This window comes from Mytilus trossulus, chromosome 7, assembly GCF_036588685.1.
Source record: "Mytilus trossulus isolate FHL-02 chromosome 7, PNRI_Mtr1.1.1.hap1, whole genome shotgun sequence".
Taxonomy (NCBI): Eukaryota; Metazoa; Mollusca; class Bivalvia; order Mytilida; family Mytilidae; genus Mytilus; species Mytilus trossulus.
The window spans coordinates 59,586,760-59,600,424 of NC_086379.1; the positions used below are offsets into that span (position 1 = coordinate 59,586,760).

At 32.0% G+C, this 13,665-nt stretch overlaps 1 protein-coding gene across 1 annotated transcript in view; it reads right to left on the reverse strand.

Moving 5' to 3' along the window:
- Nucleotides 1-8,250: 8,250 nt before the first annotated feature.
- LOC134725439 (RNA helicase aquarius-like) overlaps nt 8,251-13,665 on the reverse strand; it is a 52,099-nt gene continuing 46,684 nt past the window's right edge. The window contains exons 34-39 of the mRNA XM_063589254.1: nt 12,475-12,645; nt 11,914-11,999; nt 11,047-11,158; nt 10,361-10,423; nt 9,165-9,284; nt 8,251-8,339 (exon numbers count right to left, since the gene is read on the reverse strand). Coding sequence (XP_063445324.1) covers nt 8,298-8,339; nt 9,165-9,284; nt 10,361-10,423; nt 11,047-11,158; nt 11,914-11,999; nt 12,475-12,645 — 594 coding nt within the window. The 3' untranslated portion in view covers nt 8,251-8,297. The remainder of the gene's footprint in view (nt 8,340-9,164; nt 9,285-10,360; nt 10,424-11,046; nt 11,159-11,913; nt 12,000-12,474; nt 12,646-13,665) is intronic.

Genomic DNA, 13,665 nt, shown 5'->3' on the forward strand with positions numbered 1-13,665 from the left:
CTTTAACGCTCTTCATAAAATTTTCTTACCTTTCTGTCACGTCTGACTCTTCCAGTATATATAGCCATTACTCATGGGAGCCGTGTCATTTTTTAAACGATTCACATTCATTTTTTTACCTAAATAAGGCCGTTAGTTTTCTCGTTTGAATTGTTTTACATTGTCTTATTGGGGCCTTTTATAGCTGACTATGTGCGGTATGGGCTTTGCTCATTGTTGAAGGCCGTACGGTGACCTATAATTGTTTATGTTTGTGTCATTTTGGTCTTTTGTGGATAGTTGTCTCATTGGCAATCATACCACATCTTCTTTTCTACACATTTGCAAGATCTGTACTGAAAAGAGCAAAAATAATCGGTTAAAGATATGGTATTTAAAGTCATTTAAGGAAATAACTCATCTGGTTCCGTTTAGATGAAAAACGTTGACTACACAAACCAGGATGATGATTTTTTTGTACTGCAAACTTGAAATAAATCCACAGACTGCATTTTATACTTTTTCAAGCATGGTATACGTTGAAAGAATGGTTAGTGTCCTGATTGTTTTTGAATTTATTTGTACTGTATTCCCGTCATGTAATTTTGTTATTTTAGCGGTATATTTAGCATTGCCATAAATCGCGAACTTTGGCTATCCACAAAAACCCAGTTCCACCCACTATAATTCTTAAAATGTCCTGTACTAAGTCAGGAATATGGCAGTTGTTAGAATAATGTTCGTTTCTATGTATGTTGCATTGTCGTTAATGTTTTTGTGCACTTCAGTGTTTCTGTTGTTTTCCTCTTATAGTTGATGTGGTTCCTTCGGTTTAAGTTTGTAACCCGGATTTGTGTTCTCTCAATCGATTTATGACTTTTGAGCAGCGGTTTATATTATTGCCTTTATTTAGGGTTAATGTTGCACTTCATAATATATTCATCATTGCTTGTTAGCATAGTAAGATATTCAAAGGTCAGTCGCAGGATATTATAGTTGGAACATTAAAATAAATACAGTTGATGTTTTGGTACTAGGTAACTGAACTAAATTTCAAAATTGCACAAAGATGGGTAACCAATTTGCAATGTCAAATGACAAACAAGGTCTGAAGAGAACATTACACGTCAAGAATATGACAGGTTTTATCCATTCGTTTGCTTTGTTTGAACATTTGAGTATTCATTTGCCGTTTAGAATTTTCCTTGGAGTTTAAACTTTTTTATTTTAACTTTTACCCAATAAACTCATTATATATACCAGGGCTAAATTTACTATACGCTAGACGCGGGTTTCATCTACAAAGACTCATCAGTGACGCTCAAATAAAAAAAAGTTAAAAGGCCAGAGTACGAAGTTAAAGAGCATTGAGGACCAAGATTCCTAAAAGTTTTGCCAAATACAGCTAAGGTAATCTATGCCTGAGTTAGAAAAGCCTTAGTATTTCAAAAAATTCAAATATTTGTAAACAGTAAATTTATAAATATAACAATATCAATGACAATTCATGTCAGCACAAAAAGTGCTGACTACTGAGCTTGAGATACCCTCGGGTAAATAAATCTCCATCAGCAGTGGCATCGATCCAGTGGTTGTAAATAAACTTAGCATAGATACCAGGACTAAATTTAGTATACGCCAGACGCGCGTTTCGTCTACAAAAGACTCATCAGTGACGCCAAAAAAGTTAAACAATCAGATAGACAATAATAAAAAATAAAATAAAAATATAATGACCTTTTGGTCAAAAGGTCTGAAACTTGACATACTGTAATAAGACAATAACAATCAAAACCAAGGAGTAAACAAAGACTCACAAAAACCAGAGGACATTTACATCAACAGTTATAAATAATAATTAAAAAACTCGAAATCAACTAAAACCGGGAGTAAAATCAGGTCCTCCGGAAGGGTAAGCATTTCCTGCACCGTATACGGCACCCGTCGTGTTATTTATTTGTTCCGTCCGGAAATGATGGAAGGTTTTTATGACTGAGGAAGAATATCAGATATGATTTCTGACACACTTTTGTCATAATGGCCAATCAGCCAATGATGGCGACCGTAAAATTTCTTGAGTGATGACCTTAATTTGATTGATTCACAGCCCTGTCTTAGCAACTTTTGAGAAAGCAGTATTCCTCGTTCAACAAAATCAGCTTATTTTAAGCTAGCTCTATAGTAACGTATCAATTGAGACACATATACTCCATATGCTGATGCCGCTGGGATGTTGCTACACATAAATGAAAAGCTGACTATAGGAAAATTAAAATCATCGCGTTTGTCATAAATTTTGGTATTCAACCTACCATCAGTAGTCATTTCGAGAAAAAGGTCTAAGTATGAAGCAGATTTATCTGTGTCGGTAGTGTCTTTAATTTCAAGTTCACTTGGTTATATTAAATGTATGTGATCACTGAATCTATTATTATTAAGAGACAGTACATCATCAATATACCAAAAGGTGAAATTAAAAGACTAGGCTAATTTTTTTTCTCCTTTCTGTACAAGCCCTTGGGTTAATTCTGCTTCATAGGAATATAAAAACAAATCTGCAAGAGGACGAGCGCAGTTGGTACCCATTTGGGATTTAAATAGTCCGTTGGAAGACCAAACCTCCAAATTCAACGAATACTAGTATGTTGTCAATTAAATAGTCCTGCATGGCAGTGATTTATTCGAGAGTCGTCGGTATATTTGTTCATTGACACTGTATGATTTTTTACAAAGTAAGCCGATTTCTAGCCCAAAACTAGATATTTCAACGTCTAGTACCCTTTCTGTTCTTTCAGTCGAGCTTTTAGTTTAGTATGTGGAATAGTGGTATAAAGAGTTGAATATCAAAGGTTTTACTGGCAGGACAATGTTTTAATGATTGATATTGTAAATGCATCAGCAAATCCCTTTCGTCATACGATGTACAAGTTTTGGTTTCAGTTTGAGAAGCATTTCAGTCTATTCTTTTTTCAGTACAAGTTTTTTGTGAAAAAAGTGTTTTTCGCAAACTTTGGTGAATATTGATTCAAAGAATTTATTTTCAATTCATATAAAGGTGGTAGTTTAGTTTAAATGTTCAGTTCAAATAAATTCCAGTAGTTAAAAAAACACATTTTTTTCCAGAAATTCAGTATCTTTGTAGATGATCTGACCTACAATTAAGACATCTTGTCTCTCACCAAACTGACAGTGGGGGTCCATCCACCAGTGATTCTGTTCTTGTATTACAGTGTTGCGATATATGTAGTCAACAATTTTCCCTTTATATCTTTCTATTTGGCTTAAAATTGACCTATTGATGAAGTTTATCACCTTTCTATTGTTCAACCTTTGTGTCTGGTGTGTTTTATGTTTTGTTTGTGTTTTTTTTTTGGGGGGGGGGGGGGAGGAATAGCAAGATAGTTTGTGCTCAGTTTATATCGTCAGCAAATATACTCTGAAAGATTCTTAATTGAACTTGATTGCAATGTTGTTATTTTAATAACTTTCGGTGCGTCCGAATTTTTGTTCTTAATCAACCTTTACCAGAACGTCAAACCCATAATTTGGAAAGCAAAATAATTGTAAGTACCTGAAAAGGTGAAGAGGTATTGTGTATGACCTAAAAAGACAAAAATAGAATAGACAAATCAATCTTTCACAGTATCTTTTATAGTGAATTTACTTGTACATTATAGTATTAAATTTATTTTACCAAATCCTGTAAACTAATGATCTAATGATATGGATCAAAATGTTAAGTGGGTTGAGTTTAGTTTAAACAAATTTTATAGTTAAAACGAACAAATGGGTTAGAGACAAGTTTTTCAAGTTCTTAATGTAACATCATCTTCAATTAATACTTATGTATAAACTTGAATGAACATTACATATATATGACTTTAACCTGATACTACTATAATACATGTGTAATAGTAGTCTCTTGTTTAACGAATTAATGTATAAGCGTGAAGATATAAAATATGTTACATAGAATTTCGAAAAATTAAATATCGAAATTTTATCTAGTAAATTTTTGTTTTTGCTTTTTATATTTTTTTATGGACAAAAACCAAATTTTAGTTTGACCTGTTTCAATAAAAAAAAAAATAAGCCACGATTGTTCAAACTAGAACTTATTTCGTTTCCTTTCTTCATTGTTGTCGTGCTTTCAATTGTAGGTGATTTACCATTTCTGCGACACTAACAGTTGATTGGTAAACAAATAGGGAAACAACTATCCAACACAGTGCATATAGAGTGGATTTAACTTAACATTTTTTAAAAGAAATAAAACAAATAAAAAATAACAGTAAAGTTCTCTCACAAACAAAAATCAGAACTGAAAAATATAAGGACATACACAACAATCAAAGGGACATATTCCACACATTGTACAAATCTAAAGCAACAATCCCAAACTGCAATCTATATAAAAATAAAGAGATGTAGTATGATTGCAATTTAGACAATATCCATCACAGTGCAAATGAAGTGGATGTAAATAAACTTAAATGTAACGACATGTAACAAATGTAGCAATAACTTACAGAAGACAGCTCTCTCACAAGCAGAAAAAATAAGTTGTACTTTAATGTCGCGTATCCGGCAACTCTTCTTTGTTTCTGTTCTATTTTGTATATGGATTTTTTTTGGCTAGATCCTAAACATTTGGGTCATATTCTATCTGTGGTCTCACTAGTCCAATATAAGCTTGCCTCTTTACCTTTGATGGTGAAATTCAGATGTTTCTCTGTAAAATTCCAAGTGTTGTATATGCATTGTTCGTTATCTGCTGTATTTATTGATCCTATTTCATTTTGTTTTGAATTGTGAGACGTAATATGATGTCTTAATTGGTTTCTTTTTGTTTGTTGCCCTCGAGAATAAGTTGTTTCACTTGTCAGGATGAAATTGCGTGCAACATAGTAGTTCCCGTTTTGCTCAGTAGTTTATTAAAGTCTAGCTTCTTGTAATATTTTTCCACAGTAAAAGTTTTTGGATGGTGATGGAAGTTTTGAAACAACCTTGACTGGCTATACAGTTTTTGTATTTTATTGTCAGGTTGGCCATGGTGTCATCAAACAGGCGAACGGTAGCATTTTTACTGAAAAGTCTTCCTGCAAGTCATTGATGTGATAGAGAAAGAGGCTTGGCCTAAGGACGGATTCCCGTGGTACTCCTGAATCTACAAGACTGATGTTGATTTCATCCTTCTAATACGACAGTTAGTGATCTTCATTCCAGCCAGTTCTTTAGCAATATATTAGTGTTATCTTTAATTTCACAAGCTTGTAATTTGCTCACTATTAAGCTTTATTGTTTACCTTATCAAAGACACTGACAAAGTATATATCGGTACATCTGTTTGCTGTCCCACATACGTGTTATCAGCTAGATCATCAAGGAATTCTATTAGTTGAGTTTCACGGGAGCTACCGTGTCCAACACCGTTACATTGTAATTTTTGTTGTTATTTTCACCAAGAGGCAAGGATCATAGTTGATGATAGAACTACATGTTCCATGGATTTACAGCGTATTGACGTCAGGGAGATTGGCCTGTAGTTTCCTAAAGTAAACGTTTGACCCTTCATGAAGACTGGGGATGCATTTGCTGAACGTCAGTCGTTTGGAACCACTCTAGATTCTACGAATTTGGCAAAAAGTAACTGTAGATGAAGCGGCACCGTCTCACTTGGTGATATTCTTTCTTGTCCGGTGAGTTGTTTGTGTCCAAGTTTCATACCTGTTTGTTTATTCCTTCTGTTTCCTTCTGCTTATGTTTTTATAGTTGGTATCGTATTTTTTAATTTCAATCTCTTAGAGAATATAAAATGGTTGTGTGGAATTGTACTCGTTTACAGAATGGAGAATTACATAACGCATTAAGAATGTTCGCCTTATAAGCTGGTTCAGTGAACCGTTTTCCTTCCTTCATTGCTGATTGTATACCAATATTTTCTTTTCTTTTAGATTTTACAAAAGTCAAGAATTTCTTAGATCCCTCAAATAGTTTTTCGTCTGTGTATTGCTAGTATACATTTCCTTGTTTTCTTTGCACCTTTCTTTAAGGTTTTATATTCTTTCTTCAATTTGCTCAGAACCTGGGTTTTCTTCATTCTTTTGTAGTCGTTTTTTTTGTATACTTCTTTAAATTTTCTTGTATCTATGGGTGTTTAGGCAAAAAAACATGAATGATAAAAAAAGGCAACAGAAGTATACCAATGTTCAAAACTAAAAAATTGATAGAAAGAAACAAATTCGGGCCACAAACCAAAACCAAAGGAAACGCATTAAATATAAGAGAATGAAGACACAACATTAAAATGTAACATAACCCGAAACCAACTAAGCATTAGACAAAATCCGATAAGAATAACAAATATAACATCAAAACTAAATACATGAATTTGGGATAGAAAGGTACCGTGATACGTCTTATAATAATGTGAATTCACACTCAAATATAAGAGGAAACAAACGACACAAAAGAAACACAATGTTAAAATGTAACACATACAGAAACAGATAAGACCTAGCTTCATTTTTTTCTTAAGATTTTATCAATCTGACTAAAACTGTTTGAAATTCTTCTCTCTAATATAGACAGTTTTAGTGTAGGTAGATTTCATACAGCAAGGTCGTGAACAGTGCAATGAGATATTATCTGGTCAATTCCAAAAAAACAAAATTACAGCAAGTAATTATTGTAACAAAGTTTTCCCAAACCAAGACCCCGTTAATATTTACATCAAGGACTCACTCTATTTAAAATTCAAATACTATTGTCTATCAAAAAAAAATTATATGGTCACAGGACTGTGATCTCAAGCATTACACAAGATGTTTGAACATTTTTCAGTAGCAGTGGATTGGTATGGATTTTCCATTCATTGGATTTTCAATATCTCTTACGTTTCTGTGTGTTACTTTGGTAAATAATATTTACAGAAGAGTCATGATTATTGGAGAAAATTTACCGTTTTGACCTTCAGGCAGTTTATCTTTATTCACACTCTTGTGGCAAGTTTTGCTTCAGTATAAATCACAAGAAAGAATTTAAAAAAACCACATCTTTAAAGGGGATAAGCTGTCAAATTCATCTTCACCGATTTGCTCAAATTCTAATTTTGATCTATTACATACTAAATCTTACTAGTATATCCATATTACAAAAAGTCTGAAATAAACAATATACAAGACATGGACTCAATAATATGTATCAATATTTATGCATATCATTATCTACAATCCAATTTACTATTGAGATGACCTTCGAAAACTACAAATGATCATATAAACCATAAAAAAACATAAATATTAATATAAACAGATAAAGACCAAGCGCAATTGGATTTTATAGTACAAATAGATTCAACATTTTAAAACAATGTTCCCTATTTTTTTCTCTGAAATATACTCCCAACACTTGCAGCTTTCATACCTGCCAACTTTTCAAAATGCCCACCGGGGTTTTGTGTGCAAGATGGCTGCCATAGTCCTAAAACACCTTCATAGGGGCCTTCAAATACATTTGAATGTTGTTTTTTGGCTTCTTCATACTTTTATAAGCCTAAAGTCAGTGTAAAATTAAATGTTTTGATTAAAATTTTGGACAAAATTGCTCTTTCAAAATTTCAATTTGGGAGCCTCCAACAAATAGTGACAGTTAGCAGGTATGAGCTTTAGTTATTAAAATCTAAATCATGCTCTCTAATTTTTCAAAGAAATAGTGTAAATGTGAACTGTTATGTAAAGAGGGCCCCAAAATGAACTGGTACAGAAAAAGAAATATTCACATTATGGCTTGCACAACATGGAAGATGGGTAACAGGAGACTTTGTTTGTACAAGTACAATAAAAGCAAAAATTTATTTGTGTACCTGTTATTTGTACAACACAAGGCAGATTGCAGGATAAATGTTTATCTTTAAACATTTTGAAGCAGAGTACAACATCCAGAGTTATATCAGTTTAAAAGATTTGTCATTTCTAGATTGCTATTTCGTGATGGATACATTTTCAAGAAAAGTCTTCATATAAAGTATTAAAGTCCATTGTTTCAGGCAAACAGGAATCATTTTCAAAAAAAATACACCAAAAAAGCAAAATGGGAGAATGAAAAAAGCAAATTTTCTTCATAGTTATGGCTATGTTTTATTTACAATGAAACATCAACTAATAATGTTGACTACTGGACATTTAATGTTTTAAGACAACTTGAAAAACAGTTTCAAGTAAATAGTTGTTCCTCTAACGGTTTTTTCTCCTTGACATCTGCATCCCTCTATGTTTGAATTTGAATCAAAGAATAGTTCATCATTTGTTTAATTACTCTCATCTTTTTCTCTGTCTAGGTGGACCTTTAAGTTCCTGAGGCTGCAAAATAACAAGGTACAGTTTGAAATAAACATTTAAAAAGCTGCTGTAAGTTTGTTTATTCCACATTGGTTTGAGGGATTTGGGAAGGAAGGGTTGGGCTCGAAAAAATGCTTAACCCTGCTGCATTTTTACATTTGTACCAAGTCAGGAACCTCTGGTCTTTCTTAAGTTGTATGTGCTTTTTAAATTTTGGTTCTTTTATTTGTTTCAGAGATTAGAGTGACATCAATTTAATTTGAGGTAGTAGTAAAGATTATTGTTAAGGGGCTGGCTTAAGCCCGCCTCCTGGTGCAAGATTTTCTCATTGTGTTGAAGACACATTTGTGGCCTTGGGCTGTTTCCTGCTCTTTTGACTGGCTGTGGTCTCTTTGCCAAATTCCCTGTTTCCATTCTCAATTTCATCAATGAAAAATGAAAAATAATATTATAATTATTTTTACTAGTGGTTGATAGGAAGTGTCCAATTTCAAAACATAAAACATAGGATCTTTACATAAAGCTCATGTGCCATTTATCTTACTAAATAACTGATTCAGTGTTTGACAGGTACCTACTCACTGGCAGGACATCCATGATAACTGCATTTGAACAGGAAACATAACTTTATATCTATAACAGCTATAACATTCTGTTGTTGTCTCTGACCCATTAATTTAGACTGCTACTGACAGCATGCAAACTGTCAACAGTTTAGTCTTTTTATCATTTTTGATTTTTGGCAAGGTGCTATCTGTTTTTCTTTACCATATGATTTTATATTTGATCTCCTCTGTCAGTAAAATAATTGAAATGCATATCTAGCAATATCATTAGTGTACTTACCTTAAAATCTTGCTGTTTCATCATGGTGTTAATTCTCTGATTGTAGAAATCATAAACAAATTGTGCCATCTGTGCCATGTCATCTATGACCATTACTGGTTCCTTTACAGCACTACCAACCTAATAAAACAAACAATAATATTAACTTACTCTTAATAAATTCATCGTTGTAGGTATCAAACATTTACAAAATGTTCATTGGTATATGCAGGTTGGATGCAATTGATTTCAGAGGAGAAGACTTTTGTAAAGTGATTGGTCAGGTATGTTTAAAACCAGGATAGTTGAGTGATGAAATTTAATTAAAACCCTGTCACATGTTCACTTGCCTATTCCTTTTCAGAAACCTCATTGGTGTTTTTTTTATCCTGTTAGGGAATGGTAGATTATTGAAAGTCGCTTGTGTTTTTTCAAGACTTTTGACAACTTGAGACTATCAAAAGTTTGCCATATTACAAAGACATGTCTAGTGTTGAAGATCTTAAAAAGAAAATCTCTCAAGGTTTTATTCCATTTCTTTGGATTGATATTCCATTGATGTAGATTCATATTTCTTTTATTCACTTTTATTAAAAAAATTACAAACAACAGTGAACCAACACATTTGAAAATCATCAGTATGATAGAATTCCTTTTAAAAGTCAATAGCACAAGGATGTAGGATTGCTACCATAAAACACTTTAGGGATTGCAGCAGTAATTTAATAAATTAACTTGTTTTGGTGCCTAGAATACAATCATCCAGATAGAAAAATAGTTGAAAAATAAAGTTAAAGTACAAAATGGGGTAGGAATAAATATAGCATCACAATGTTATATGGGGAATATCAATAGAAAGTGATACTGTAAATTCAGAAATTATTGTGTGCATTTATCATTGCGATTTTGTCATTTTACACTTAAATGCGATTTTAATTATTACAATTTTGAGAAAAACCCTGTTTAATTCATATGAAATATTTCAAAATGCGAGTTTAAATAAATTGCGTTTACAACTCTGTCTCATTTTTCACAAAACTAAAAACCTCACAATAATTTCTGAATTGACAGTAGTAAGTGTTGAAGTTGACTTGAACAAGAATCGTTTACCAGTATTTACCTGGAATCAAATTGTTTTGGTACTCTTAATACATTTTACCTATAAAAGATTGTGAACAATATATTCTTACAATCACAAAAAGTTTTTGTGTAATTACCTTTTTAGAAGATGGATATGATTCTGTAGGTACAATGTGTAGCTGTAGCGGTCTCGTCATCAACTGAAAGTATAATAAGAAATTTAAGCAATTATAATAAAATAAACCAAACATGACCCTGACATTTTCAGTCTATATGTTGTAACAGATATAACATGTATTTTGTGTACTTGGATATATTCACGATTTAAATGTTTACTATTTCGTAATAATTTTATGACTATATCCCATGATAATTTGATAATGTGCATCAGAGTAGTCTTTTCTACAATCAAATAGAATGCTGTTTTACCTCCACAGTGGACAGATTCAATGAATACACATGTAGTGGAAATGTTTTTAATTGATTAGGTGATTAATATTCTTTCTACATTACACACAATATTATGTTATAGTAAATGAAAATGGAATTACCAAACAAACACACAACTCCATTGCTTTTGGATGTTAAGTCTTTGTAGGTATTTTGGGTCAGAAATCAATAAACTTGAGGTATCAAAAATTTTAAATTAAAAGGATAACTGTAAATGCTCATTTTTTATGAAAAGATTTTCTTGTATATTACAAATGTAGAAATTAACCAACAACACAAAAAAATATGAAGTAAATTTTAAATAATATAGAACAAAAAATAAATAAAAACTTCAAACGCACATACTTCATGTAAGACTACTTGGGATACTTACTTGATTAAATGCTGGTGTCAGTTCAAAACAATTGCTAAACAAGTTCACCCTGGCAAAGACATACAGTCCTAGTCTGGCTCTTGACATGGCTACTATTAGACGCCGTACATCTCTACGAATAAGAAATTAGTGCATTAGTTGTGATGTTCCTCTTACTCTAACTTAAGTGCTGAATAAAGACGTTTTTTATCCATTTATGATCTTTATCTGACACAAATTGCACAAGTTAATCAATTTGTGTCTATTCAGAAAAAAAAAGTGACAGTTTTCTTAAAAGACTAAACAGTTTATAGTTTTATCTTTTGTCTGTCCATCTTTCAACAGAGCTGATGGGATATACTTCAAGATACACAATACAGTCACACTATTTATCAAAAGATGAACTATGATGTTTACTTTTCTACATTGGCTAGAGGTATAGGGGAGGGTTGAGATCTCACAAACATGTTTAACCTCGCCGCATTTTTGCACCTGTCCCAAGTCAGGAGCCTCTGGCCTTTGTTAGTCTTGTTTTATTTTAATTTTGGTTTCTTGTGTACAATTTGGAAATTAGTATGGCGTTCATTATCACTGAACTAGTATATATTTGTTTAGGGGCCAGCTTCCGGGTGCGGGAATTTCTCGCTACATTGAAGACCTGTTGGTGACCTTCTGCTGTTGTTTTTTTCTTTGGTTGGGTTGTTGTCTCTTTGACACATTCCCCATTTCCATTCTCAATTTTATGAGACATTGCATGTGACATTCACAACAAGTCATCTTTTAACAATGAGCAACTAAAATATGTCACCAGCATCAATTACATACAAAATGTAAAATAATCATAGACAACGTCAAATTGTTACTACAAAATAACAAAAATATAATTACCTTAAATGACCAACTGTCTTTGTCCTGACTAATGAGAGTAAGATATAATCATTCTGTTGTCCCTGGTATCTGTCTACTGTTGTTATCTGAAAAACATACACAATGTTACCACTGTTATAGAGATTTCATGTGTAAGTAGCTCGATAACTTATTGATTTCAACTCCAAGAAAATTTTTATTACTGTCCAATAATACGATTTCTTATAAATAGATTGGTCTTGATTAAAAAGCAAGTAATCGCAAAAGACAGTTTTCCTGAAATCTAACATATCTGTAATTTTACTAAAGATGCAAAAAAGATCATATAGTTTAGACTGGTATTTCCAATATGTGTTAGAAAAATAAGCTAGCTTCTTGAAAGTTATTGCTAAAGCAGTTGCCACTGGATTTGAATACAAATGTATCAACTTCTGTAACATTCATTAAAATTCAAAACAAAATATCAAATGTATAATGATTACTACGGAACCAGGTATGAGAAATTGTCAAGTGTCTAATATTTAGCAGCACTCCTGAGCTCCTTTTTTTACTGCATCATAATGCTATCTTTTAACCAATTACCTTATGAGGAAATCCAATAAATGGATTAGTTCCACATCTCTGTTTACACACATCCCGGATCAGATGTTTCTGTCCATTGTAAGTAGTTAAGATGGAGATTTTCTCTGCAGGGTAACCCAGCATCCTCATGTACATAAAAGTTGCTATCACATACTCAGCTTCTGCCAAATTCTAAAATGTGAATGGTAATTTTCTTAATGAATTATTTTCAAAATGGTAACCTAATAGAATATCTCACTAAGAGATTCAACAATCTAATTTTCAATAAAAAGTGACTGAAGAAGGGACACTTTTATGTGTACCTTAAAAACCTCCATGTTATAAAATATCCACCCATGTAAAACCATACCTGTCAACCTGTGACGATGAAAATGCTTGTCATGACCTGCATTGAAGAATCAAATCTCAGGTCATAACACTTACGAACTTTTTCGAGCTGAATTTCAGTTTTTATGGTACATTTTCTTATATAAATGTATATCAAAGATACCAAAACATCAATGAATGTTCACTTGGTTAAGTCATCTTAAATCCTATTTTAAAATTATTATTTCATTGCACTTTTAAAGATTTTTATTAATTTGCGTAACACAGTCTTAAGTTTTTTTACTTTTTGTCACCATCAAATACTTGAATTTATTTGTCAAATCTAATTTTAAAATGTTTGAGACTACAGTACTGGCTATGTAGCTTTAAAATATACCATCTTTGAAATAAGAAGGAAATTAGACTATGATAAAACATAGTAATACAGTTAAAGGAAGTATAAATGTAAAAAAAAAATCATTTTTTTTTTTTAAATTGTATAAAGGTATAAAAATAATGAAAAGTTATTTTTCAATATGTATTTGAATTTTAAATTTTCATGATTAAATCTTTTTCACCCATAAAACGTAAATATAAGGAATAAATTTGAATGGTGACAAATAAGGGGAAGTAACTCTTTAGTTGAAATATGTTTGGAAACCAAAAGTGCAATTTATTTACGACCTAAAGCTAAGGTAATTGGTGTTAATTAACAGTGTGTTTGACACCAAAGCTGTCAAGTGAAGCCATGCACTTAATGGGTCACTTCCTTTGACAGTTTACATAGCTAGATGAACTTCCTGTTCATGGAAGAGTTAAGAATTTGCCGGTATTTCAAAGGAATATTACTTATGAAATCAATCATCATGCTAAGAAATACGGATG